Source organism: Anser brachyrhynchus (genome assembly GCF_964034855.1).
Source record: "Anser brachyrhynchus genome assembly, chromosome: 20".
NCBI lineage: Eukaryota > Metazoa > Chordata > Aves > Anseriformes > Anatidae > Anser > Anser brachyrhynchus.
Genome location: NC_137713.1, coordinates 8,935,121 through 8,962,066, shown reverse-complemented (window position 1 = coordinate 8,962,066; position 26,946 = coordinate 8,935,121). Strand labels below are relative to the sequence as shown.

At 46.2% G+C, this 26,946-nt stretch overlaps 1 protein-coding gene across 1 annotated transcript in view; it reads left to right on the top strand.

The window, feature by feature from the left end:
- The first annotated feature begins 720 nt into the window (after nt 1-720).
- MYBBP1A (MYB binding protein 1a) overlaps nt 721-26,946 on the top strand; it is a 66,605-nt gene continuing 40,379 nt past the window's right edge. The window contains exons 1-23 of the mRNA XM_080562872.1: nt 721-949; nt 1,071-1,166; nt 1,983-2,066; nt 2,404-2,478; nt 2,893-3,000; nt 3,735-3,925; nt 4,194-4,361; nt 5,686-5,803; nt 8,182-8,471; nt 9,424-9,531; nt 10,144-10,269; nt 10,976-11,182; nt 11,824-11,932; nt 12,342-12,429; nt 13,522-13,673; nt 14,370-14,459; nt 14,984-15,124; nt 15,888-16,052; nt 16,856-17,013; nt 17,839-17,973; nt 19,233-19,341; nt 21,346-21,477; nt 23,310-23,378. Coding sequence (XP_080418998.1) covers nt 776-949; nt 1,071-1,166; nt 1,983-2,066; nt 2,404-2,478; nt 2,893-3,000; nt 3,735-3,925; nt 4,194-4,361; nt 5,686-5,803; nt 8,182-8,471; nt 9,424-9,531; nt 10,144-10,269; nt 10,976-11,182; nt 11,824-11,932; nt 12,342-12,429; nt 13,522-13,673; nt 14,370-14,459; nt 14,984-15,124; nt 15,888-16,052; nt 16,856-17,013; nt 17,839-17,973; nt 19,233-19,341; nt 21,346-21,477; nt 23,310-23,378 — 3,093 coding nt within the window. The 5' untranslated portion in view covers nt 721-775. The remainder of the gene's footprint in view (nt 950-1,070; nt 1,167-1,982; nt 2,067-2,403; nt 2,479-2,892; nt 3,001-3,734; nt 3,926-4,193; nt 4,362-5,685; nt 5,804-8,181; nt 8,472-9,423; nt 9,532-10,143; nt 10,270-10,975; nt 11,183-11,823; nt 11,933-12,341; nt 12,430-13,521; nt 13,674-14,369; nt 14,460-14,983; nt 15,125-15,887; nt 16,053-16,855; nt 17,014-17,838; nt 17,974-19,232; nt 19,342-21,345; nt 21,478-23,309; nt 23,379-26,946) is intronic.

The window sequence follows — 26,946 nt, the reverse complement described above, 5'->3', positions numbered from 1 at the left end:
GCGGGGCTGCCCGCGCCGCTGCCTGTCGGGAAGTCGCCGTCACAGGCGGGCGTGGAGCGCGGCCCCCGCCGCCTTTGTGCCGTGGGGCCGCCGCCGCGCTGAGGGGCTGCGGCTCGCTGCGGGGTCGGTGTGGGACGTTGGGCCGGGAGTATGGGGCGGGAGCCGAGCCGGGAGGGAAGGAGCGAGCCGCGCGAGGGGAGAGCCAGCAGGGAGCCCCTGCCGTGTGGGGGCTGAGCGCAGCGGTCGCTCTCTCAGTACTCGTCAAAAATAAATAAAAATAAAAATTAATAATAAAGGAGTTCGTGATGAGTTCTTGTTTGCACGTTTCTGGAAGCATTCAGGATCCTTCCCCCCCCTTCCCTCGACCTCCGCCGGTTCCCAAGCGCCCGCACCGCCCTCAGAGAGCCCCGCGCCTCGCTGAGGGGCTGCGGGGGAGAACCGGGGCCGGCCGCGGGGGTTTAACCGGGTGCGTCCCCTCCTCACGGCGCCCCGCTTCCCCCCGGGGCTGGGGAGGGACGGGCGGGGACGGGAAGATGGCGCTGAGGGGGGCGAGGGGGCTGAGGGGGGCGCGCCGGGTGCTGGGTGCGGGGACAGCCCCGGTGCGGGGACAACCCCCGTGTGCGGACAGAAACCGCGTGGGGACACCCCCGGTGTGGGGCCAGCTTCGGTGCGGGGCCAGCCTCGGTGCGGGGCCAGATCCGTCCCCGCTGCCCCGGAAGAGGAGGAGCGGGCAGGGGCCGGCGGCGGCGGCGGCCCCACGTGTGGCGGCGGCGGCATGGCGGAGCGGGCGGAGCGGGCGGCGGGCGGCGGTGGTGTCGCCGACCCCCGCGGGGTGCTGCGGCAGGGCCGCGCCTTCCTCGATTTCTTCTGGGACATCGCCAAGCCCGAGCAGGAGGTGCGGCTGGCGGCCACCGAGAACCTCCTGCGGCACCTGAGGGACGGCGGAAAGGTGAGGGGGGGACCGGGAGGGATGGAGAGAGGGTTGGAGGGGGGCAGGCGCGGCCGGGCCCCGCGGGGTGCTCGGTGCCTGGAGGAGCGGGGCCCCAACCGTGCCTGGATCTCCGTTTCAGGACGAAGAGATGAAGTACGCCCTCAAACGCCTGGTGGAAGGACTGGGAGCCACCCGCGAGGCCGCCCGGCCGGGCTTCAGCTTGGCCCTGGCGCAGGTCAGTGTCGGGGCCGATCGCGGGGGTCGCGCTGTGGTGGCCGTGAGGGTCCCGCAGCTCCCTGCTGGCGTCCCGTGCAGGCAGGTGGCAGGGAAGCAGCCCTTCTGCTGGGGCAGGGCCGCTGCACAGCCTCAGTGGGGCCAGCAGCGTGCCTGTAAAGGTGCAAGCTGCACCCACCGGTATCACGCTTGTGCTGCAGGATTCGGTCGTGCCTCCGGAGGCAGCCTTAATTTGCAAAAATTGACCAATTTTTTACACGTGCTGCATTTAGAACTGTTTGGACTTCTTAAAAGCAACTTGTTTCTGGTGTTGGGTCCTTTTTGCGGGTGATGTGAAAAGGCAACCCTTTAATACCCGCTTCAGGGTACTTTCTCGAAGCTGTTTGAGTATATAACATGACATTTAGTTGCAGACGTTGAGTCTATACATACAGCTTTACGTGTCATTGCCATGGATGTGACCCCATCTCACCTAACAAGCTGATAATACACAAGAGCCTGTGTTCTGCCCGCTAGGATCAGGGCCTTGCCCATGCTGAAAAGTCTCATTGCTTTTGTTACAGGATCATATAGGTGCAGCAGGATGCTCTCATTATTAATCGTGCTATGCCACATACAGGAAAAAAAAAAAGGAATATCAGCAGATGTATTTATGTCTATGGTAGTTGTAATTCTGATGCATATTTTACTGATCCTAATCGTGCTCTATTCCTGCCTAAAGCAGCACATCTAGTGTTCAGGTCTGTTTTGGCTGAACTTGTTAATACTTCATAGAATGAAGAAACTGCAAACTGAGCTGTCTCATTCATCTCCTCAGGTTTTGCAGGCTTTTGAGGAAATTCCAATATTTAGTGTCCTGGAACAGATAAAAGAAAAACACAATCTCGAAAAAGTGAAGAAGGTGAGTGAGCTTATAGCAGTATTGGCCGACAGCAGGTTTAACTTTCTCTGTTCTTTGACAGTTTGGAGCCTGGATACTGTAGCTTTGGGGTTCTTGCTAAGAGAAACGAGTACAATGAAATAACTGAAGTATTTCTGAAAACTGGAAGTTGACGATACTCTTGTCTGTCACTGTTTTATCTGAGATTTGTTTGTGTGACAGATAGGAAATCTAGGACAGTAGCTCTTAAACATAGTACAGGAGGTTGTTTTTCAACTCTCTGTCAGAGTTGTAGTTGAATGTGAGATCTGACCTCTCAGTGGGATGGGTTTATACTCCAATATTTTTTCTTTTTCAGAAACTTGTGAGAAATGCAGCTTTTGGAAACTTTTTTGGAGTTATGGCTCTATTTCAATCTGGCCGGCTTGTTAAGGTAATGCTGCACTTATGTTGTTTGTCAGTAGGGGTTCTCGGACTGGCTGAAGTAGAGAGAGGATGTGGAGAGAAAGACTGGGCCATTGGCTAGTGGATGAGATGGGACTTGGAGCATCAAGTCCAGTTCATTTCTTTTGCATTATCCATAGAGTTTTTGTACCTTCTAAACGTTTGTTCCTGACTAGAATGTAGAAACTGGGTCAGATGGTACCGAAAGTCTCACTACGTCTTATGGAAGGAAGGCATCTATAGTCACATACAGCCAGAAAATAATGTTGGGAAAAGCTGCACATCAGGAAGCAATTGTTTTCTTATTAGAAGTAGACATGAGGGTCTCAGTAGTGGATTTGTTGAGCCTTCTATTTAACCTCTTATGTATGTCCTCTATTTCTGATGTACTTTTCCTTTCTAGGACCAGAAAGCTCTGCTGGAGAGTATCCAGCTTCTCCAGCAGTTGGCACATCACCAAGCACACCTCAAAGATCTCCCTCGCAAAACTATTGTGGACATCCTGTCAGAGGTATAGCCACAGCGTGTCGTGGATAGGAGGAAGGACTTTGCTTTGGGAACTGCTTTTCCATTAGTTTGTTCATAGTTAAAAGTCAAAGGGGAGTTATGGAAGAGTAAGTTTAAACTGCAGGACCTATTTTCTAAGTTGTCTGTGGGCAGATGCTTTTTTTCTGAGAAGGATGCTCTGTTTTACCTTAGTCTGTCTACTCCTGATGTTAGGTTTAAATGTATTTTGAATCTAATCTTTCAGAAAATATACATGAAAGCAGTTTTCACTCTTTCCATATTTGACTGATGAAAACATTGGATCTGGTCTCCTTTAAAACCATTCAACACAATTGTTTACTGACAAATCCTACTGAAATAAGTAACTTTTTTGATGGAAATATAATTAAAAGCTAATCCAAGAGTGTTTCCTCCTCTCTGAGCTGCATAGCAGTACAGACAGGAGCAGTCATATGGCAAGAGAACAATTTCAGCTGGAGTTGACCAGAATTGCTATTTGATGACAACGTATAGTCCTACTCCTTGTGGTTAAGCACCTGGGGACTATATGGCAATACTGGGTAAAAATTTGTTCATGGTTTTTGGCTGCACCATAAAGGTTGTTTCTAAAGCTTCTGGAACACCACAGACTTTTAATAAGATGCCCTACAATACGGATATTTTAGTATATTACACAGCAGGTTGGCAAAACGCCCTCAGATGTTTCTCACATGCTCTCTTACTTTCATTCCTGTCTAGGTTCCTGAAACCGTATTTGAGGAGGTCCTGTTTGGTGTCCTGCAAGCTGACCTTACTTCAGCCTTCGAATCTCCAGAGAACCTGCACCTTTTACTTGTGGGCATACAGAAATTCCCTGGTGTTCTGAAACCTAAAAAGCTGAAGAAGCTGTTTGGATCACCTACAATTGTAAATGAGGAAAATATTCCCAAGTAAGTTGTTAAATGAGGGCCATGAAATACAATATTCTGGGTCTCTTGGATAGTAGTGAGAAAAATAACGTTTTCCTTCTGAAACCTGCCTGCATTTGCTACTGCAGGTGCTATTAAGGGTTAGGCACTAACTGCTCTGCAGGTTACTAAATTATAGCTCTGCCTGCAGTGCTCAGTAAGTGTCCTGCATTCTTCAGTGGGATGAATTTGGCCTTCAGCAATCCCCTTCCAGGCCCAATCTCTCACACTGTATGCTTTCTTCTTCTAGACTTGTAGAGCTTCTGCAAAGTGCTGCCAAGTCAGAGAAGAAGGACAAGAAATTGCCCAGTGTAGGGTTTGATTTGCTCCAAGTTTCATTGAAGGAAGGTGCCTTTGAACTGTTCTGGAAAGAAGCTGTGGAGAACGGGCTATTCAAGGAGAAATCAGGACCTGTGAGGTTTGTTTTAACATACATTTTGTTTTTTTTCCTTATTATTCTTCTGTTTCTTGCTTTAGTCATTCTGTTCCTCTGGTAGCATGGAACATACGGCTTCTTATAAACAGTGTGAGAACATTTGATTATTTAGGTATTCATGAGAAACTTTATAGGAAGCCTAATTCCATGAGTTATGAGTAAGATTTCTGTTGGGATTTTGATGTGTAACAAATTTGGGTTTAAATTTATCAAGGACAGCACAGGGTGGTAATGCCCCCCGTCAGACATAAGGTTGTCTTCAATCAATAGTGTGCTCCTACAAGACTTGTCAGAGGAACTGTACCATTCCTTTTTCTAAGTGATTGAGAGAGCGGCTGTTTTGTTGGCATGGCTTAAGGACAACTTCTGTGTAGACAAACCATGGTTCTGAAATTTGTATCTTAATACTGCTGGATTTGTGTGCTTTGTAGGATGGGCTGCATTAAAAAACCTAGATATTATTGGGCTCCTTTGGTTTGGGTTCTGACGTGGTCTGTGTTTTAGAAGGATATGGCTGGGGCTGAAATCATAACAGTGGCTATTTCAGCTCCTCTTCCAAGTCTAACACTAGATCTTTGTAGGATTATTTAAGTTGTCTGTGGAGACTCATGCTGTATAAACATACTGCAAAATCCTGAACACGAATCTGTGAGCATTTTGGGGGAGCATAGTTTCATTTTTTGGACCATAGCAAGTCAGTCTGTGGCCAGGTTTAATCTTCATTAGATCAAGAGTTTGAAAATCAGAGGTGCACTTGTATGTTTTTTTAACATATTACATGAATATCACAGTGAAGGGGAACCATTTTCCAAGCGTGGGCAGTTTATGTCTTGTCTTAGTTGGCTTGAATTGGGTAAGTCTGAAAATACCTTTTGTATGCTCAAAAGTGTTTCCTTTTTAGCCTGGCTTTCTGCAGAAATGTCTGCAGAATATCTGTCTAATAATTCTTGAGACCATTAGGCAATTTTGATCCAATTTAACAGCAAGTTTCAAAAACAAGCAAGTGTTTTTAGGCCTGTGGAAATAGACACTTGGAGAGAAGAGATCCAGCAAGGTGCATTGAGGACTGATCTATTTCTGGGCAGCAGAGGACCTGCTGTGGGGAACCTGAACAGCTGTGCTAGCCAGAAGGAAAGTTTTCAGGAGTCGGATTTTTGAACACTAGATCCGTGTAGAAAGCATGTGGTTTTGACTTCTGTCTTCTTGTGTGCTCCACATAGCCTGCCCCACCACTTCTTCTCTGTCTTATCTTTGCGGCTTTACGGCTGTGGCTCTACTTGAGAGAATGTTCTTTGTTTCTGCTCAGTTACATGTGCTACCGACTGCTGGGGAGCGCTCTGCCCTTGTTGTCCCTGGATCAGCTACAGATGGTTCTCAAAGGGAAGGTGATGCAGCTCTACGGAGAACATGTGGTAACAACTCAGGTAGGTCCTTTGAAAGTACTTGTGCTCAGGCCTAAAGCCCCTGTTCTGAGCAGAACCTCCCCTCAACCCCTGCCCACCTTTCCTGTTACACGTCCTGTATTAAAAATAAGTTTACGTGATTTAGACCTTGGCCTCTTACTAAAGGTAGGGTTATTGTGTGACTGCTGCTTGCAACAGGCTGAGTAAGGCTGTTTTTGATTGTTACTGTCTATTTGTGTATTGCTATTCAGACTTATTTTAAGGAGTTTGAAGTTGTTCAGCACTGAGCCCCCTGCTTCCACTGGTACTGCCGAGAAAGCTCTCACCGTGGGGGAAGCAGAGGAAGGGCAGCCCTCAGCGTACTGACAACGTCATGTGTCATCCTTTGACAGGCCTTTTGATTTTGCATGTCCAGAAGCTCCTTTTTGTCTGTCATTGTGCTGGGTGTTGCATGAACATTTGAAAGCAAAGACAAAAAGGGACAACTCATGCTTTTGTGTATTTTAGTGCTTGTTTCAATATGCACATCTCAGTGCAATATGGGAGTTGGATTTTGGATGGCCTCTGCCTTCCCTCCTGTGAAGCCAGCAAGCAACAAAACCCCTGCAATAAAGGGAGGAAAAATCAAAGAATACGAATAAAAATGGGCTTTGGCTTGTCTTTTCATGCTATCCTAGTCCTAAATATTCTGATGTAGGCCCCAAAATCATTGCCTTCTCTTGGGAGGGACAGGACTTTGTAGTCTTTCAATTCTATTACCAAAGCAGAAATAGATGTGCATTTTCGCTCTGAAAATAATGATTACCATGGTGCCTCTGTATATGAAGCAACTTTCTCCAGGGTTTATCCACTGTCTTGGTTGTTTTCCTGTATCGTGCTTCTTTTTCTGTTCCACGGTGAACTAGGCTGTGTTCTTCCGTGTGCATCAAAAGATTTGCTAATTTAATTCCTGTCTGAAACGTGCAAATCCACTGAATGCAATGTCTGTCTCACAAAACAGAAAGAGAAAACCCTAGTATTGTTGATGAAGAAGTAGGAAAGGTTTTAGTTTGATTTTCTTTGCTGTTGATTTTGTTTTATTTTCTTCCTTGATACAGGTTGTTTATTTTGGAAAGCAAATGCTATAATCTTGTACTTTCTTAGGGGATTCAGGTTGCTCTTGGTGCTGGAACTAGACAAAGCTTGAGTCTGATATTGACTGACAGTTATCTTACTGGATCTATTTTTTTGTTTAAACAAGCAAGCAAATGTACTTGATCTGCTTTTGTTGGGAAATGATTGATGAACCCCCTGTTGTGAGTTATTAGCCTGTTTACGGCAGAATCTCCTGGAGTTTTTCTCCCAGCTTTTATACTGATACACATGTATGGAGTTTTAAATACAGGGAAAGCAGGACCTTGTGAATTTGTGCTTTGTGTGAAATGTCTTGCTGGAGTATTTATGTTATGGTTGGATGGATTTGTAGTTAATTGGAAATCTATAAACTCTTTATTTTAACACCAGTGTTCCCTAAACATTCATTACCGTTCCCATTCCTGCTAGGTTGATATTTTGCTTATGACATGGTGATACCAGATAAGTTGTTTTATTGGTTTACAAAAGTTTCATTTTTGGAGTGAAGCCACAGCTTGCCCTCTTCAAGGTTTCACCAGTTAAAGTTCTGTTTTTTCCAGAACAAATGAGTGGGAATGAACACTGTAGGCTGTGAAAAAACATGCTGAAATGGGATATGTGGTGAGATGTGTCCTGGTGGTGCATGCTGTTGGACAGTGTTCCGAGGGCCAAGAGTCTGCCAGCTACACACCTTGTGGATCAGTGGCAGCACTGAGGATAGGCCTTAGCACAAAACAGCAACACTTTAGGACATGTCTTTTAGGTTAAACATGTCAACTCCCCCTCCTTTCAGAATGCCTCAGCACTTCAGGGAGAGAAGGTGGGATTTGTTCTGTGCACTGTAGGTCAGCAGGCTCCCGGGCTGCTAGAGGAGACCAGAAATAATGTGGGAGAATTTCTGAATCGAGGGAAGGTGTAAGGCAGATGGTGTGAGTAACATCCTGAGCTCATCCCCGTAAAAAGAAGTGATCAGCCTAAGAGCTTCACTGCACTGGCCAACACATGGTCCAGCCTGCTGAAGCTTGACTGGTTGGAAAGCCGAAATTGAAGGGTTGAGGTACATGCCAGGGTCGTGTGGTTGCTTACAGTGGTTCCTCTTGCATGAGGAAGACCATAAGGTGAAATTGGTGACTTTTCTGATCCCTTCTAATTGTATGACAAATATTCAGGCATGTGACTTTAATTTCCTTGTTGCAATGAGATCTGTACAGTGGTTTGTGGTCATAAAGATACTCAGACTCAGCGTAAGGTTCTTAACCTACTTGTTTGACTCTTTTTTTTTTCAGCTTCCAGACCGATTTAAGTTTGCTCCAGAGATGGAAGCATACGTAGATGCATTTCTGAACAGCTGTGATGACCCGGAGAGGCAGCTAGCAGTAATGATCGGCTTCTCTACTCTCACGAATCAAGGCTATCCAGTGGTGCCCAGCATTTGGAGGGTAGTCAGACACCTGCAGCCAGTGGCGTTGCAGAAATACATTGACTGGCTCAAAGACATGTTCCTGAGGCCAGACTTGGGCTGTTGTTTAGACTTCTCAACTAGCCGTCAGAAGCAGAACCCAGAAAATGTAAACAAGTGAGTATGTTGATGATGCACCTTCTTTTTTTTTCTTTCTGTTTGTAGTTGGAGTAGCTACCTGGGTGAAGTCAGGGTCAGACAGCCAGAGTTTGCTGGTTCCCTTGCCATGAGCTGACAATTGTTTCCTGTTCCGTTTCCTCTGTCCCAAAAGGTTTAGGCCCAGCATCTGACTCTTTGTCTGGCACAAAATTAAGCTCTGCACATAGGAGCAAACGCTCTGAGAACCAGCCAGAAATCTGTTCCCTGATCAAAACAGACTGGATGGCCAGAAAAGCCTTTTCTCTTGCTTTTCTAGTCCTGACAACTGTTTTGGGAAAAGGCAAAAGTCTCCAGTGGCTTCCTTTTTCACTACAGACTCTCAGGTCTTTGTAGGAATTGCGTATTCCTTTTATCCGAGTTTGAATATTTAACTGGTTTGAGTGCTCTTAGCTTCTTGGCCCACAGCAAAGCACCCACTTTGTGTCTCAAGTGTCCTGTAAATACTTAGGTCCTTCGTAGGCATTTGTCGCAATTTCCAGCTAGGAAAATTTCCCAGGAGAAAGCTCTGTCCTCCACTTCGGCGCAGCTTCTCACTGAATATCCCAGCTTGGTGCTGTAGATACTGGGTTACCTGGGTAGGGAGCTTTTCCAAAGAAGACATAAGCTGTTAGAGCACTGTGTGTGTGTGCATGTTACGTGCCCATTGAGTGAGGTCAGAGGTGGACTAAATCAATTCCTGAAGTGTCATCAGTGAACTGTGTAGCTCCTCAGTGGGGTAAATATGTTATCTTTTGCATAGTGTAAAGCAAAATTGGGAAGATTGTATCTCTGCTTACTTACCTGTTGCTTTCTTACTGAAGAAAGCAACACTAACACTGAAAGCCACCTCTTGCTGCAGTAGATTGTGAGGTTTGTGTTTACTTCAGTGTAGCGTTCAAACTGCTGATTGTGTTTGCTTCCTTGCTGAAAGAACACAACATAAGATTGCTCGATTAAGGAAGTGGATCATCCACCGACTTATGAGCATCATTGAAAGTCCTGTGAAGAAAGAAGAGGACCTTGTGATGGACATTTCCAGGTGAGAATGATTTAAAGGCTTAATGCCACATATGCTTGCAACAATTCTGGTTATCTCTCCAGCAGTATTCCAGCTAAACAATTTCCATGGCACTGGGCAAACTGACATGGCAATATTCCGTAACATTAGTCATTTAGAAGACTAGGTTCTGTTTTTAAAATACATTCTGCAAACTTGGACGAACTCTTCTCATTTATGCCCTTATGATCAACTTGGTCCTATATATTTTCAGTAAATTTTAAATTCCTGCTTACCTAGGCTGTTTGAGGATGTCACTGGTATTTATCTTTCACTTTGAAAGTCTCGGAGGATATGACCCAGATATGACAGTCTGAGTATTGTATTGTGCGGCCTCAAGTGTTGACACTTCACTTTTGTGAAGTCATGAGCATCCTTCTCTCTTTTTACCCTGTGTACCTTGAGGAAAAGGTTTTAATGTAGATAGGAAAAGGTTTTAATGTAGATAGTGGTATTTTTCATGGCTTGGAGGTCCTTGAAAAACATTTGGTAAGTATGTGGTGTTGTGTTCTATTTGGTTTTGCACTCATGGGCTGTTTTTGCTCTGTTATGGCCAAACTGGCTGTTAATTTTTTCTCATTTTGTCCATTCTAGGTTTTGCTTCTTCCATGCTTTCTTTGAGACTAAGAAAAAGACTTCCCAAATACCGGAAACAAATGCCCTTATATCAGAGCCCCTGGATGAACAGGCTCACTCACTGGCAGCAAACTACTTCTTTGGGTAAGGGTTTTGCTTGCATGTCCTCTACTTGGAAATTTCTCTTCTGGGATAAAATCACCCTGCAAATGGCACACCAAGAGGTTTGGGCCTGTGCGCTGCAACTGGAGTGTTTCACTTTGACTCTAGGAACAGGGAATAGCTTTTTTTAAGGAGATCCTAGACAGATTTCCCAAAGATCGTAAACTTCCAGTAAAAACATTTTGTCGTGGCAAACTTGCTGAGTATGTGTGTGATCATCAAGTAGAAGTAGAATTGAACTCAGAATGCTTTTTCTCGTATGTTTTCTGTTGTCTCTGTTGCAAGCTAGAAGTGAAAGGACCCTAGAGAGGTGATGGGGTTGCACGGGTTGTCGTTGGCTTTCTGTCCGCTCTGCATGAGACTAAAACAGGCATATAGCAACAGACACTCTTAGGTACTTGGCAAGGCTGGTGCTGTAACCTCAGTAGAGGCAAAATAGATGGGATATAGAATGGGAAACAGCTGAGGACAAGAATAATAGACAGTGTACGGTGTCCTTAGTGGCACTGAGACAATGAGCTGTGCTTGGATACATGCATGGTTTGAAACTTAGGCCCTGTAAATCTGGGGTGATGGGAGTGACCAGAGTTCTGAGATGAGTGCTCTGCGTTGGGGCATTATTTAGGGCAGTATGGAGAAGGTCATCTTGTTCCTCTGATGATAACATGCTGACTGTTTTTCTTTGCAGGTTGCTTCAGACTTTAAACACTTTGAGCGTTTTGGGGGATACAGCAGAGGCTGCAGCCTTGAGGGAGAAGCACGTCCATGGTGTGACTGCAGATGGGAAGCTGTGGATCTTCCTCCTCGTTGAGTATGCCAACGAGCTGCTCTCCAGTGAGAAGTATGTCAAAGCTGTGAAGCCTTTTACCAAGGAACAGAGAGATGCCTGGGAGAGGTGAGAGGCTTGGGAAGCTGGGTTCTGGGTTGCTGGGGTGAGGAAAGTAAAAAAGCCCTAGTCTTAGTCTCTGTATTCGCTTGTCCTCCTGTTGTTCTGGCTGCTGTAGCAGAACCATTTCACAGGCATTGGCAGTTCTGTTTCTTCCCTTTGAGTATCCTGCACCTGGCACTGGGTATCAGGATGCCTTCCTGTTTCTCCTCACCCAATTACTTTTTGTTCCACCAGCGTGTTAACTGTGAGTGGGTGGCCATGCCCTTTTCTATTTTCACTCATAGTCTCTCTCCCAAACACATTAGCAACTCTGCTGAGCTTTTCTCCTAATAATGCCTGTTCTAACTTCCCAGTGACTCTTTTCTGGTGCTCTTTTCTGAGCTTGATTTCCCATAAAGGTCTTCTATGCCTTGGCTGTAGTGTTAGGAATATAGCCTGTGCCCAAGTGCAGAGGTTTTTGTAAGCCACACAGAGGCTGAGATGCTATTGTTGGGTTAAGATTGTATACTTTACATACATCCAATATCTGTAAATTAAATGTTGAGTACAGAAGACGGTACTGAAGATTTGGTCATGATTTTAGTCTGATCATAAGAGAGAATTTGCCGTTGTAATTGTGAAAGTCTCAAAAAGATTTCTTTCTTCAGAACACTTCAGTCTGTGAAGAACCTGCAGAAGAAGGAAAATAAAGCAGATAGTGCCAAAATCTTTGCTTTTCAGCAATTTCTGCTTCTAATGGCCATTCACCTTTTCAAGGTAAGATCTCTGAAGCATATTTGAATGGTGTAAAATAAGTTGACAGCTGGGTATTCTGAACACCCAGCTGCAGATTTTTTTTTCTGTTCAGAGATCCAATCTTTCACAGCCTCTGGCTCCTAAAAATGGGCAATTGGCAGCTTATAAACTCTGATTCTTACACTGACTGTAGACATCAACTTACGGGGGCAAAGCTTGGCCTGAGCACTGTTTTTGCCTTTGATTTGCTGCTGAGTGGAGTAATTTCTTCCTAGTTTCATATTTTCTTCTGCAGAGGAGTTGTAGTAGCTGATTTTAATATTTGTACCTGTTTAGAGAGATCCTTATATTTGGGATATGTTTCTTGCATTGCTGTTGTTAGTGGGGAATTAACAGAGAGGGTATTTACTGTCTGCATGTGATTGAACAGAATCCGTCTGAAACAGTGGATCTTCTGAGTGACCTTCTGAACTGCACGGAGAGGGCATTCAGCAAGGAACCAAAGAAGAAAAAGACTGGTGAGTCCTTTCTGCAGAAAGAAATGGGGTGGGATTGTTAATGCTCTGTCAAAAGACAGAAAAGGGCAGTTCTGCATTAGTGAAGCACTCTAACTTCATAATTTCTGGCTTAATTCAGTTGTCCCCAGGAGACTCTACTTCGTTCTTTTCCCTTGTCTTTCTAAAGTTCTTGCCCCAGTTTGCCATCCACATCACTGTTTGGTGGTGTTTCTGGGTGCCCCTTACAGAATAGGTGGGCTTCAGGGCTGGCTGTTGTTTGCTTGAGTAGCATCCAAGGGAGTTCAGTCCTTTTGAGTCCTTGTTCTGGGCTGCCTGAGAGCTTGCTGAATACAGCCAGCAGGCCTGAAACTTGCTGCTTTCAGAGCTCAAGTTCTGGACCATCTAAATGTGTCCCGTGTGTGGATACAGCCTGTTTGCTGCTTTAGCCTGGTCTCATTTTGAGCCTGCAGAGATAGGTCGGGACTTGAGCAGGAAAGAACCTGTCTTGTTCTTACGACTTTCTCTCTAACTATGGTCTTATTGTCTCCTTAAATCCCTATATAAATCTGTGGGCACTGTGAAAATAAAAGCTGTAATTTTGGGTGACTTGGTTGTATGTAGATCAGGATTCCCAAACTTTTGGACTAACGGCCCAAAACTTTCAGACTAATGGGCCACTCTTAAAACTCAGCACTTCTCATGGGCTACTGTGACTCCTGATTTCATTGGAAACACTGTAAAAATCATGTACTTTTGCTGTCTAACTGCTGGTTGCTTTAATGTGGCCAAGGAGGTGTCCTATGACTTGCAGAACTGCTAATCTAAGTAATGATTAAATGAACAATAAGTTTGTTACCTGGTGAGGCTTTGCAGTGGCCTAAAGACAATTTCAGGTGTGTTTCTCCCTATGGTTAGTAGCCTTTCCAATACAGCAGCAGTCTTTAGCTTCACCCTCAATTATTTCTGGTCTGTGTTGTTGAACGAGTAGTTCAAATAGCATCTGCAAAGGCTGTCTTTTTTTTTTTCCTCCATGAATTTATCTGCAGCCTCTTCTTGCTGTGCCAGTGCAGTGGTTTTGCCCCTACCTGTCATTGTTTGTTTGTTCCTGTGCAGAGAACACAGAGCCGGGATGGGTTGAGGTGATTGTGGAAATCCTCCTCTCCCTCCTTGCCCAGCCCAGCCTGCTCATACGTCGGATCTCCAAGAGCGTGTTTGGACGCATTTGCCCTAATCTGACCAAGAACGGCCTGCAGCTGATCTTGGATGTAAGTGAGACATTAGTAGGGCATTGTACCGTTTGCCTGTCTTGTCCCTAACAGATATAGAAGTGTGTCTCTATTTTGGGATTAAATAAAAGCCTTCTCGATTTAGAAGATGTCTGTCATAATGTGTGCTGCTGAATTATAAAAGCAGCTTGCAGACAGTTTCTTTGTGGGAGCCTGAGATCTGCTAGTTTTAGGCTGTATTCGTTAGTAGTTTTAGGCTGAAGAAATTCCTGGGACATTTTATATAGCTGTTAGGTTTTATATGTGAGTATCAATGGTAACTTTTTCTTTATTTCTAGAAAGGCTAAGTGTAGAGGTGCTAAAAATAACTGGCACTGAAAATCTGCATTGGTCACATCACTGAGTAAAGCAGTGTCTACTGAGAGAGTATTATAGATTGCAGAGATCAGCTGTCAAGTACGTTATAGGATGAACCTAATACTTAATTTGTAACAAATGAAAATGTTTGATCTGTCTCTAACATCTTCAGTTTTCTCCACTTTTTTTTTGTTACTGTAGAAAGAAGAACTTAACATATTAACAGACATGATATTACAAGCCAGAAAGTTGAATGCCCTTACTTACTGTGTCATCATCCAGCTCTCTGGCTGTGCTGAAATTCATGTCTGTTGTACGCACAAAGGCACCAAAACAAAGTACTGAAAAAAAAAGAAAAACAATTCCTATTTTCTGCAGGTTCTTGATCCGTACCAAGATCAGGATGAAGAAAGTGCTGTTGTTGTGATGGAAGAATCAGACAAAAAGTTCAAGTCTGCTCAGGACACGGTAATTGATGGGCCATTGCCTGTGCCAAATACTTTTCAGACCTTCGCCACTTAAAAATAATGTTTCTGCTGATCTGTGGTAATAGACGTAACTGCATTTCTCTGTCTTGAATGAAATAGCTGTTGTTCTATTAAGATTTATTTTAAATGTGCAACACAGAAATGGTTTACTGGAAGTACATGTTTATTAGTCTCTAGGGCTTGAAGGAAAATGCTGTTGTAGGTATGGCTGTTTGAATAGGTGAGACTTCCTGAGAACAAATGAGATCCTGAGATTAGCATAGGCCTCTCGTTGGCAGGCACAGGTTGAATCATTGCTGCGATGCACAGTAACCCGAATTCAAGGTTTTGGAAGACCTGGTATCTCTGTTGTTATCTGAGGTGTCCTTACCTGAATCTGAGGGCTGTGGGCAAGATAACGGGGTGAGGGGAGGCTTGAGTATTTATTTCTGAACAGTTACACACCTGGGAATTGAGTAGGGCTTGAAGAATGGACGGGTCAGGAGATGAACTTTTCTTCCTCAGGATGATGAAGAAAGTGAGGACTCCTCAGATGGAGATGACACTGAGGAAGAGAATGACAGCGGAGATGAGGAAAAGAATGAAGAAGTCGATGAAGATTTTCGCAGTCAGCTGATGAATGTTCTCAAAGCACAGAATGTAGTGGTATGTTTTGGGTGTCTACCTTGATACAGATACCGGGAGGTTTGGGGTGGTGAAAGGTTATTGAACACCTGCATCTTATCTGAGCTTATGCGGTGACAAGCCTGGCAGTCATCTTTGTATGGCATTTGATGCAGGAGGTCAGGATCTTCAAAGAAAGCTCTGCCAATAAGTCACTTTTATTTATTGTTAGTGTGTCTTGAGTGCTATTGCTTGCCTAGTCTAGCCTGATAACTTGTTTTCCTGCCTGCAATAAAGAAGACTGATGTGAACTAAAGCGCTGAGATATTGCTGTGTGGTGTCTGTGTTGGCTAGCCTGTGTGGAGGAGCGTGATCCCTGTGGGCCACTCTGGAGCCTTCTTGTAGCAGTGCTGGAGTGTGGCTTAATGATTCCTATAAAGTTTATGAACACAGCAACATAGTAACCTCTTTATTGAAGGAAAAACAGCGCAGAGGGAGTTAGTGTCCAAACCCCAGGCCTATTTCCTCTCCCAGTCCTCTAGCTCTAAGTGTTGGTACGGTGTGGCCAGGATTACCTAACAGGAAATATGAGCTACGTTTCTCATTGGCCTGAGCATCTGTTTTCCTTCCCCATATTGCTGTTCTGGGTCCAGAGGTAGCTACATCCCCACTGTGAATTTGCCCTGAAGTGGCCATGGTTCTCCTCTCCCTGCAGAGTCAGGGCAGTCCCAGCCAGGTGAGGGGTGGGAGCTGTTTTTGAAGAACATGAAATGACATGTAGCTTTTGCATTCTGAAAAACAAAAGGGAGAAGATGAGAGTGACGAAGATCTGGATGATGAGGCTATGATGGCCCTTGACAAGAACATCTCGGCCCTCTTTGCGGAGCAGCAGAAACGGATCCAGGCGAAGAAGGATGAGAGAGACAGGATTCGGAAAGAGAAGATCCTGCGGAGGGATTTCAAGATTAAGGTATGAGATCTGTGTCTGGTGCAAAGAGCTTTGGTGAACTAGCATGCTGGTTGTAGCCTACTGCAAGCCGCGAGCTACTTAACATTAGTTATGATGTGCCTTAGTGTGAATAAACACACAAAATCTCTCCTGTAACCTTGCAGCCTAAGCTTTTCTTGTCTTGTTAGGCTCATTAACTCCGGAGGGTTGTGGTTAACAACCCCTGGTTATTTGTGTCTGTAATACTGACCTGAGGCCACCTGGTGTCAGCATGGGCTGTCCAGGGTGTTTGGGCATCCAGGGACAGCTGCAGCTGCTCACGTATCGAAATGTCTGGTGTCAGGGTAGCTAGGAGGAAGGCTGATTAGTGTAGTGACCATTGGCTTCACTGCAGTTTTGTTTCGATGCTGGGCAATAAGAGGACGATTTTATGGTAACGCAGTGTCTGCAGGTCAAAGGGGACTTGTGGGGGTAAGAGCTATCCGTCAGTGGAGCTAACAGGGATCTGTGCCAAGTTGCAGTGGCTGCAGGTCCGGCTGGGAGTCAGTGACACTCGTAACTGCTTTTTTAAATGATGTCACTGCAAGAAATAGGCTGAAGTCAACCAGCAGCTTTTAATCTTCAGTTTCAAACTTTTAATCTCTATGGTCTCATGCTGTGGCATTACAAGTGGTAGCAGAAGGTACACTGATCTCAGCTGCAAGTACAGTTTTCTTCAGACCCCTTCCATGTATCCCACTCCAGTCTGAAGGAGCTGCGCTGGGTAGATCGGTTGTGTTTCCCTGCCTGCATTAGTTCTCAGCTCAGTAACTTTATGTTTGCAGGTGCTGGATCTGATTGAAGTGTTCCTGAGTAAGCAACCAGAGAACCCCCTGGTGTTTGACGTCATTGAGCCTCTGCTTCAGGTGATTGAACAGTGCATGAACTCGGACTCGGACAAGCAGGAGATTGATTTCCTCCAGAAAACAGCTCATATCTTCACGTAAGTGTCCGTAATCCTCCAGCTAATTGGTGAGGGCTTTTGATAGACACCAGTAGTGTTGACTGAATCCTAGAAATTAGTCTTTTTAACACTGGAGACAAGTGCTATGCTTATAGGTGATGGAAAATTAGATTACTGAACATCCACACATGTACACAGTGCTTAGCTATAACCTGCAGGAAAACAATCAGGATCTGGGTTTTCTAGTCTAAGGGACTTCAAGAGTCAAGTGTCAGACCTACAGAACAAACAGTTGGTACTGGAGGTACAGTACCACGTTGCTGAATACCTCCACAGGCCTCTGACCTTTGAGTCAGACTGTGTGACAACTCCCTACACTTGCAGAGTTCCTGCTGTGGCCGGAACAAAACTCCCAACAAATTATTATTAAGACAGGCAAAGTGCAAATTGTCACTGCTCATTACCACAAATGAGGCAGGATGCAAGCTAGATGGAGGCATAATGCACGGGGTGTGTTGTGGCCTCTGTACACCGCTCCCTGACATCCTCAGCATTGCTCTAAGGTGCTTTCAGTGCTGCTTTCTACCCACTGTTGAGGAGCAGTTCTGCAGTAGCAGAGTTTGAAGCAGCCAGTTTCACTTTGTGGGAGCTTTGGAGGAGAGTTGACTTTGCCACCTGAGTAAGTTGCTTGAAGGTGAAGAGCAGTTCTTGCCTCAGCAAAGACAGCTTCTTTTGCTGCCCAGAGCTAGCACCATGTTTGTGTATGTGTTTCCCTAAGCCCAGCGATAAGGGTTCATAGTCGTCTGTTCTCCAGAGCTCTTTCTGTAGGTAATGGCTTTGAGTTTGTTCTTAATGCTCTTTCAGGAACTCATTGTGCCGAGCTAAGCAGTACTGCAAGAGAGTGGAAGCCCTGCAAGATGATTTGCACGCCTTTGTGGAGAGACTTGTGAAAAAAGCCCTCAAGCACACTGATTCCTCAGTGGCTCTCTATTATTTCAGGTAAACGTTAAGAAGGGGCTTCTCTAGTCAGTGCTGCGGGCAGCGTTGTGACTGTGGCTGGTCTGTAAGCAGGCATAACGTTGCTGGTTAAAACAGTTCATAGAAGTGAGAGACTCCATGAAAGCTGGCTGCCTGTGTGTTTAAATGAGGACTAGTCAGTCACCCTGACGGTGTGAAGCATTTTGAAACAGAGATGTCCATTTTTTGGTGATGATCTTCTAGAGGCTCTGTGATACAGCAGTTGTCTTTACAGCTTTGCTAATAGTGATGGGAAGTGCTCCCTGGAGGCTTCATCAGGGAGTAATGAATTGTGTGTGATTCAGTGCAGGGATGAGTGTAATTTATGGTCCGTCTGCAATGATCATTCTGTAAATCCTGGGGTTCCCTGTCTTCATGGTGGCTCAGTGAAGACAGCAGTGACAGTGGCTCTTGTCTGTACAAGTGTTCATTCCTTTGCCACTGCCTACAGGTGAATTAGGATAAGCCACACGTGTATCTACTAGGAAACGTGAGTAACCTTGCAGTTCCCTGACACAAACAGAAGTGTCGTTTACCAGTAGGCTCTCTTGTGGCTTGCAGGCAGATTCAGGGAGACTTTCAGACTCCGTCTGGGATTTCTCAACACAACTGTTTATGTAGTGGGTACCACGCTGCATGGTCATCCCAGTGCCGTTGGGCAGTGCTGGCCCTGCAGCACCCCTAGCCCGTTGTCGCGCAGGCCCCATGGCAATTCCTGGCAGTGCAGGGCTGGCTGCGTGTGCCACACGGCTCCCTGACACCTTCGGGCAGTGCCAGCGGAGCTGCTGTGTGCATGCACAGTTAAGGCAACACTTCTTAAAAGTAGCAGGCTGTGTGCATGCTCTCTCAGGTGATTTACCTGAGTTCTGCAGGCACGCAGCAGCCTGGGCTGGGAGGGCTGCACTGCAGCGCTGGCTGGGCTCTGCAGGCTCTCAAATCCTGGGCAAATGCAGGAATTCTAAAGCTGTGCTAGTCAAAACTGGTAGTAAGAGCTTCAGGAAATGAGGCTGGTAGTGAAGATGTCTGCGACTGCAGTGACAGCCAGCGAAAGGATGCAGCCTCCTGAGATTTGTCTTTAAATCTGGTAAGAGTGGGTTAGGTTGCAAAAAGGGACCCTCTCGGGCTCTTTAACCTCTCTTGGTAGGGAACAGGCTGCCCGCCTCGCCTGGCCTCTGCCTCAGGTGGATTTGCAGTGGCACTGTGGTAACTGCTCTGTTCTCCCCCTTTTCATTTCTTCTTAGTGCCTCCTTGTACCTGCTCAAAGTGTTGAAAGGCAATGTGTCTGACAAGTCTCCAGCTCCTGTCTCTGTGCCAAAGAAGCAGAAGAACACCATCCCACAGGCTTGTCAGGTAAGACAGCAGGCTGCTGTCAAGGCAGTGTTTTTGCCAGTGAACTTGCATTACCCTGTTCTGAGTGGGCATTGCTTATCCCGTCTCCCTGTTTCCGCTGTCTGCAGATAGCTGTCTCCACAATTTCTTTTCCGTGCCATAAACTGTCACGTTCCCCTTCCCTTCTGCCTCACCCTCCTGCCTTTGCAGTGCCTGCTTGCCCACAGCCAGCAGGGGCTGCTGGTACACAGCGGATCCAGGTTAATTTGTCCTCACGTGTATTTACGTTGCCCTCCTGGCTTATTCGCTGGTCTTTCCATTAAGCTCTTTGCAGTCTGTGTGTTTTCTGGGAGGGTGCTGAGGAGCAGGGGTACACGGGGCAGTGATGGATGAGGGTGAATTCCTCTCTCTCTGAGATTTGGACTGAGTAATCTCAGACTGAAGAGAGAGAGAAGCAGCCCTGATTTCAGTGGTAGGTGTTTGCAGGGAGGGTCTTCATCTGGTTTTGCTTTGTAGGCGTATCATCTGGGGAGCCTTGCTATGCTTCCCTCTCACCTGCTGTCTCTGCTGAATTTCACAGCTCTCTGAATTTGGTGCCCCTGTGTGTTGGGCAGCTCGGTGCAGTCCCCTCCACTAGAAACCAGGGAGCAGGGTTTCTCCAGCTAGCCTGTGCTTGCCTCTGAACCTCTTAAACTATGTGCAGGGCTTAGTGCCTTAATCCCGCTGACATTTCAGGGGGGAGCAAAATAAACAGGGCTTCCTCATGACCGGGGAGGGCCTGGAAATTACAAACACTGAGATATTATTAGCAGCTGAAAAGATAGTGAGTGTTTCTAAGGCTTAGCGAGAGACCAAGAGTGCTAATCCAAGCAGCTCTTGTTCTGTGCTGGGCCTTCCTGGAAAGAAAAACAAAGGAGGAGATGTTTGGAGAATATAAACACCCCACTTGTTGGGTGAGACGTGCTGCATCCTTGTGCAGCTTCAGAGCAAAGGCTGTTATTGTGGGAACAGGGCTGTGGTCCGAGACCACAGGCAGCAGCTGAAGGGAGTTGGTGGGTTTAGGGAAGTGACACAGTTCAGTTTGGGTGCTGCTGCTGGTGCTGTGTTGAGTCTTAAAAGGTTTTGTATAGGGAACCAGAGACAAGTGAGGTATGTTTCCAGTGAGCAGTTCTTTGTGAGTATGTTCTGGAGCTTTTCAGTAAGCCTCAAGGTGAACGTAGAACAGACCCTACGATGCAGTGGCCAAATTTATGGAAAAGCCTGTTACTACACAGGATTTTTTTGTAGCAAACATTTGCGTAGGAAGGGATCAATTTTTTTCCTCTACAGGTGGGTACATCAAGGAAGTGCTAAGCATAGACACTGAAGACCCTCACATCTTCAGTCTAGCTTGTGCTCGGTTGCACTAGCAGTAGGAGTTTGATCTGAGAACAGGGCACAGCAGTAACACAGCTTTAGTTTGCTGTATGGCTGTGGAAAAATTCCTTGGGCAGAGGCTTGCAAAATACCCATCTGCTATTGTGAATATCCCAGCTTTGATCACCTGGGCCTTAATTCTTCCTTCTATTCTAGAGAGCTGTGTTTCCCTGGCAAAATGAGAGCAGTCAGGAAGGTCAGGATGTGGTGCTGCACATTTTGTTCAACCCCACGCTCTTAGTTTAGATCCATATGGCCTCTGCAGGTCTCAGTTGTGTGTTTGGGTTTCTTGTTCCCCACCAGAGGGGGATATTAGAGCATTTACATGTTTCTGGGATTGCTGGGTCCCTGATCAGCACTAGGGCTTGTCTGCAGCGCTTCACTAACATGGTCGTACTGCTATGGGAACTTGGGAGAGCACATTTGGGACCTGCTTTGTTGTTTTGTCTTGGTTGTATGTGCTAGCTCGTATGCCTGTATTGTATAAACTACCCAAGAATATCTAGCTACTGGAAAAATGTGTGCACTGGTAGAAATAAATTGCTTCATTTAGCAATGATTTATTCTTGTGTTTTAGGGGAAATTTTTTCTTTTGCTTTTTCCCCGTAGGTTTTGAGCACTGGCTGCTTGGATGTGGAGAGAGTGACTGCAATATACCAGCAGGCACTGACGCAATTCCTGACTAAACGCAACAGCGCCCTTACGAGCTCCATGTTTCTCGATCTCTTCACCCGCTTCCCAGTAAGTGTTGCTGTCTGTCTCCTGGTGGCTCTGAACACAGCTGTAAGCCTGGCGAAAGCAGGGAGAGAAACTTAGCCATTTTTTGTGGGCTTTTAAAACTGCTGCAGGGTTTCCTCAGATTTTTACCTTCTTAAACTCTTAGTACTGCGTGTTTTGATAGCAGTGCTGCAAAAGGAATGGGTCTCATTTGTGGTTTGGATTGGGATACAGCATGGAGAATGTAGATGGATAGAAGGCTGCTCTTTAAAGGATGCCCCCTAAAGCTCTAATTCTCTACCAGTATTTGGCACAACATGGATGGGCAATGCTTGCACAAATGCAGAACTTCTGTTCAACTTTGCTTTGACTGCATGCTCCACTTCTCAATTTTTTTCCAAGAAGGCTGTAGGGTATAGAGTCTAATTGGAGTCTAATCTGCAAACTGGATCTTCAGACAGTGTCAGTATCCACGATCTTTGAGGCATCTCCTGCAGACTTCACCAATGCTTGGAGCTGCTCTCCACTATAAGGACAGCCATTTTTTAAGAAACAGCCCTTGGGTCTGAATGCCATATGGTTCTTCAACAATTTTTAGGTCAGAGGGAAAGGTAGAGACAGCAGCCAGAAACCCTTCCTCAAGGATCTTCAACCTTTTAGAACGGAAGTCTGAAGGGAGGATTGGAGGAGACACAAATTTGTGTAGTAGGGGAAGATGCTCCATACTTCCAGATGAGGAGGGAATCCATTCAGGAGAAAGTTCTTTTGCATACCATGTTTCTTAGGACACCATCCCATGACACTACCTATGTGAGCTAGTGAAATGAGGGGAAGAGGAGAGTTACGCGCTGTGCACTTGGAGAGCAAGCTTAAAAACATCTGCAGGTTTCTTCTAGAGCCTGTGCGTTCCAAATGACTGTTCCTTGCAGAAATGCCTTTTAAGTCTTTAAGCTCATCCCTCTTATAAAACAAAAGTAGTGATTTATGTAGATACTGGCCTTTCTAAAGCTGGGTTTTACCCACTTGCTAGAGCTATCTGTTCCTTTAGTAGTCTTCTTACCCCCAAAAAGAAGCCATTTTAGGTGGTGTGGTTAAAATAACCGTCTACACAAGACATCAGTGAACTTTGCAGCAAATTGTTACCCATGTTTTGTTAGGGCCAGACCTTTCAGTGCCTGATAGACAGCATGGGAGGTCTGCCAGTTAGGTATTTGCAATCCACATGCTTTCTCATTTCTTGTGTCTGGATTCTTTCTCCCCATAAAGTTAAAAGGATTTTGTATAGAAGCCTAGAAATTGTTGGATTATGCCAGAAAAGAGATTCAGCAAGCTTTGCTGACTTTAACCCCTACTCAGGAAATGTTGTTTTGATCAAGAACTGTTGCAGGGTGCAACTTCAAGATAACCTGTCTCTAGAGAGGCTTTCCTCCTGGGAGTTACTTCTGGCCCCTTTAGCACACGGGATCAGACCTTTCCCCAAGCTCTGATATTCTAACTCAGCATGTTCTCCTCTGCCTCTGGGACTGTTCCTGTGCATGAAGTGAACTGCCTACATGAAGTGTCAGGCAGATACAGGCTTAAATCAAGAAGCGGCAGAACACAGGAGGTGAAATCTTTGCCTGATTTTTCCAAGCTCCGAGTTTTGCTGCCGATTTTGTTGTGACCAAGATTTCACCCAGGCTGGTGTGAGCGAAGCTGCTAATTTTCAAATAAGCTGTTGCTGATCTCTGGGCACTTTTCTTGCAGCGTTTTCTTCTTGCTCAAAAAGCTGTGTAAAATACAGACCATTTTGCTTGAAAAACAAACCTTTCTGTCAGCAAACCACTAATAAGAGGCTGGGTCTTTCTTTGTTACAGATCATGTGTAAGCCATTAGTAGACACTCTCGTCAAGTCTATCACAGCGGGAGCCAGGCAACATCAGCAGGTAAGAAAGCAAGCAAGCAAACAAAGCTGTATTAAACAGTCAATCAGGGAAGTCGCTTAATCATGGCAGTTCAGATGATGCTTAATATGCTTATTGCTGCCTTTAGGGCTGCCCAATTTTGAGAATTTCGCTTCCTGGGGGGAGAGCTTTTGCAAATACCGCCTTGCTACTTGAGGTGTGTGACTAGAGTTGTGGAAACAGCTTATGTATTCACAGTCACGGAGGTTCTTTGGTAGCATCTCCTTTAAAAACTGCCTGCAGCTTCCAAGGCTGAAGCCTGATTGCTGTAATGTTGCCTTCAGTCACTTATTCCTTGATTACCTTCTTGTTGGTAAGATGCTCCTCTGTATTAATGCAGCGTGTTGTAATCCTTGCCTCCTAACGCTAGCTCCAAGTTAGCTTCTTGAATCTTGCTCTTCGCCTTGCCAGCTGTCCCGCATTTTCTAGGCCACGTGCTGCTGTGTCTGGTTTGAAACCACCTGTGCTATAGATCTGATTTTTGATGGTTGACTGCATGTGCCTGACTAACACGAAATTAGCGGAGCCTTATCAATAAAACGTTGCAGGGTGACTGCACAGCTCACTGTTGCATGACCAGGGAATGATTCCTCTCTGGATTTTCACTGCGGCGTGCGCTGCAGTGGGGGTGTCTCCCACGCAGTTAGTAACCAAAACCCCTTTAGGCCAGTAGCATTGTGTCTCAAACTTTCCCACCCCCTAGCTGTAACGTGCATTTGTCCCCTGCAGAAGTGCACCCTAGATCGACCTTTCTGTTTCATAAATAGCTGTTTTATTGTTTCTGATCACTGGAAGGAAAGCGGAGGGATCTAGGTATGTGTTTCCTTTAGGACTGCTTTACATTGCCAATGAAAATTGCATTTCAGGCTCTTTTACCTAATAGGAATGGCTCTGATTTAAACAAAACAACAACACGAAAAAAAAAAAAAGAGAAAATTAAGTTATGAGTAATCTCAGTGGGTAGGAATAAGGATGTGTTACACAAATGACAAACAAATTAATTATAAGGTACATACTTGATCCTATCCTCAAGAGACCAGAACAACATCCCAAGCAGACAACTTCTTTTATGTGGGTATCTTCACTTCCCTACGGGGAACAGCATTGTCCTTTTTTCAGGGCTTCCGCAGTTATCTGCACAAGCTTTGTTTCCAGAGCCAGTTTATCTGTGGGTGGGAGGGGAAGGGGAGGACGTGCAGTGTGCTGTGTGTGGGAGTGTGGATGGAGGACGTGGATGTGCTGCTGTTTAAACAAAGGCAACGTGGAGAGTAAGCTATGCAAAGCTTTTGGAGGTGCAGCTTTACTTTTTTGCAAACCGCTTCCTTTTCAGGAATTCTGGCTTCCCCCCATCAAATGTCCAATTTGTCAGGTTTTCAGATAAAATATTTCCACTGATTCTTAATGCACGTTTTCAGTTCTCGGTGCTTTGGTGTGGTGTCCGATGGGGACGAAGCTACATGAGTGTGCATGGCAAGGTGATGCCAGGAGCAAAGCAGGGGCATAACTGCCCTGGAGCCTCCACAGCCTCTGGGGGAGTGAGCCTGAGGGGCTCAGCTACCGAAAGGGCTGTCCCATCTCAGGGTCTTAAAGACACCAAAGGTCTCCTGACGGCCTGACTTTGACAAGCCCCAGTGCTCCAAAGGTAAGGGGGGTAGTTTTCCATCTTCAGCCTCTGAATATTGACCTCTGAGCATTAAACTAACTCAGTGCCAGAGGTATGAGGCATAATTCCCTTTCTAACGCTCCTGTTATTAGTGCTGATCGTTCTGGCTGTGCTTGCTGTATCTGTATGAACAGCTAATCCCACTGTGAGTTTGACTTCTTAGCTCTGCAAATCCCCTTGGCAGGAAGTCCTCAGGGCTGTGCTGGGTTGGGACTTGTGCTCTGCATGGGGAGGTGGAGGTAAAGAACCCTGCTTCATTATGAAGGTGGGTTGGTAATGAACCCTGCTTCATTATGAAGGTGGGTTGGTAACGAACCCTGAGGCTCTGGCCCAGCAGGGCTGCTGCCCACACTCGCCTGGCCTGGGGGAGGCCCTTCCCAAGTGGGTAGGAGAAGCTTTCAGGTTGGGTTTGTAGGTAGCTTTGAGCAAAAGCAAAACTGGTTCGTGGGGAGGATGTGAGGGAGGGCGTCCCTTCCCCTCACTCTGAAAAATGGGGAGTCTGGGAGAGCAGCATGGGGACGGCGGGGCTCTTCTGTCTCTCCCCTCAGCCACATTGGTCCCTGTGTTTCTTAAGGGGACCTTTAAAGGTCCTGTCGTGGCTGGCAGACACGTCCAGCTCTTACTTCAGGGGTCTCTGCTTTTGCTGGGGCTTGTAGTGTCAAGTAAAACGTGATCCCTGAGTGGTGGTCCTGGCCTGGTAGAGGTGATTTGCTCAGCAAGCTGTACAGTGCATGGCAAGGCCTGGACCGCCAGGCTCTTGTCTAGAAACAGCAAATCCAACCTGTAGGTGAAACGTTGTTCCTGTGCACTCTGTCGCGGGCTGCTGTGGCTCTGCCGAGCTCAGCTGCTGGGCAGCTGTAACAGAGAGGTTCCTCTAGGAGATGCTGGAGCCGTTCAAATGGTGCTCAGCTGGCGCTGGCCTGGGGAGGAGCAGCGTGGCCTCTCCAGCCCCAGCCAGTTGTCCTGACCCCGGGGACACCGCTGCCTGCCTGCTGCCCAGGTATTCGTGCTGTCAAACATTGGAAGATCACTGTGAAGAAGTTTTGAGTAAAAACTTACCTTTCCCCTGCATACATCTCTTTTTTCCCCCTTTCGCTGTGTGAATTTTAAGTTCGATCAATTCACTGGTCGTGTTCGGGGCCCAGGGTTAGTGCAGGGCCAGGAATGGCTGAGTGAAAGCTGGGATTTGCTTCGTCAATGGTTAGCATCCAGTAGCGTGAAGCTATGGCTTCCTTGAAGCGGGTACGAGAATATCAGAAAGCAGAGTTTGTCTGATCAGGACTGCTGCCTGAAACTGGTGACTTGGGCAACCGGCTCTTGGCTTTGCTGCAACCTTTCTGTGCAACCCGTCTCCCTCAGGTGCTCACCTCTAAAACCCAGAGAACATCGAACCTTTTGCAGTAGTGTTGTGTGCGTTAGGACTGAGGTGCCTGTAGCCATCAGATGGGTGTTAAGTGCCACTCTGGGCGCTGCGTGGCTTTGGTCTGGGCGACTGCTGGAGAGACAGGTCCCTTGGAGAGATACAAAGGCAGGTGTATCAAATGCAAAGCATAGCAGGGAAGAAACAAAGCTTTAAAAGAAATATTTTAGATTGTGTGACTTACATCATCATCTTTTTTTTCTTTTGCCGCTGTTCCTACATGCCTCAAGCGGCAATAAGGTTTTTCACCTCCACAGCAAAGTAATTTGTAAGTTGAAACAGAGCACTTGGAGGGGTGAGAGCTCTTAGGGCAGTTTTAAACCTGGCTCTCAGTGGCTGGGTAAGCAGACTGCTCCAGCAGTGAGCTCAGCCTGTGTAACGAGTTTTAAACTGGAACGGTGAATTTTGAGACTGAGCTTGAAACTGCAGCTTGTACGTGTAGCCACGGTGTGATCCTGTGGGGTTAC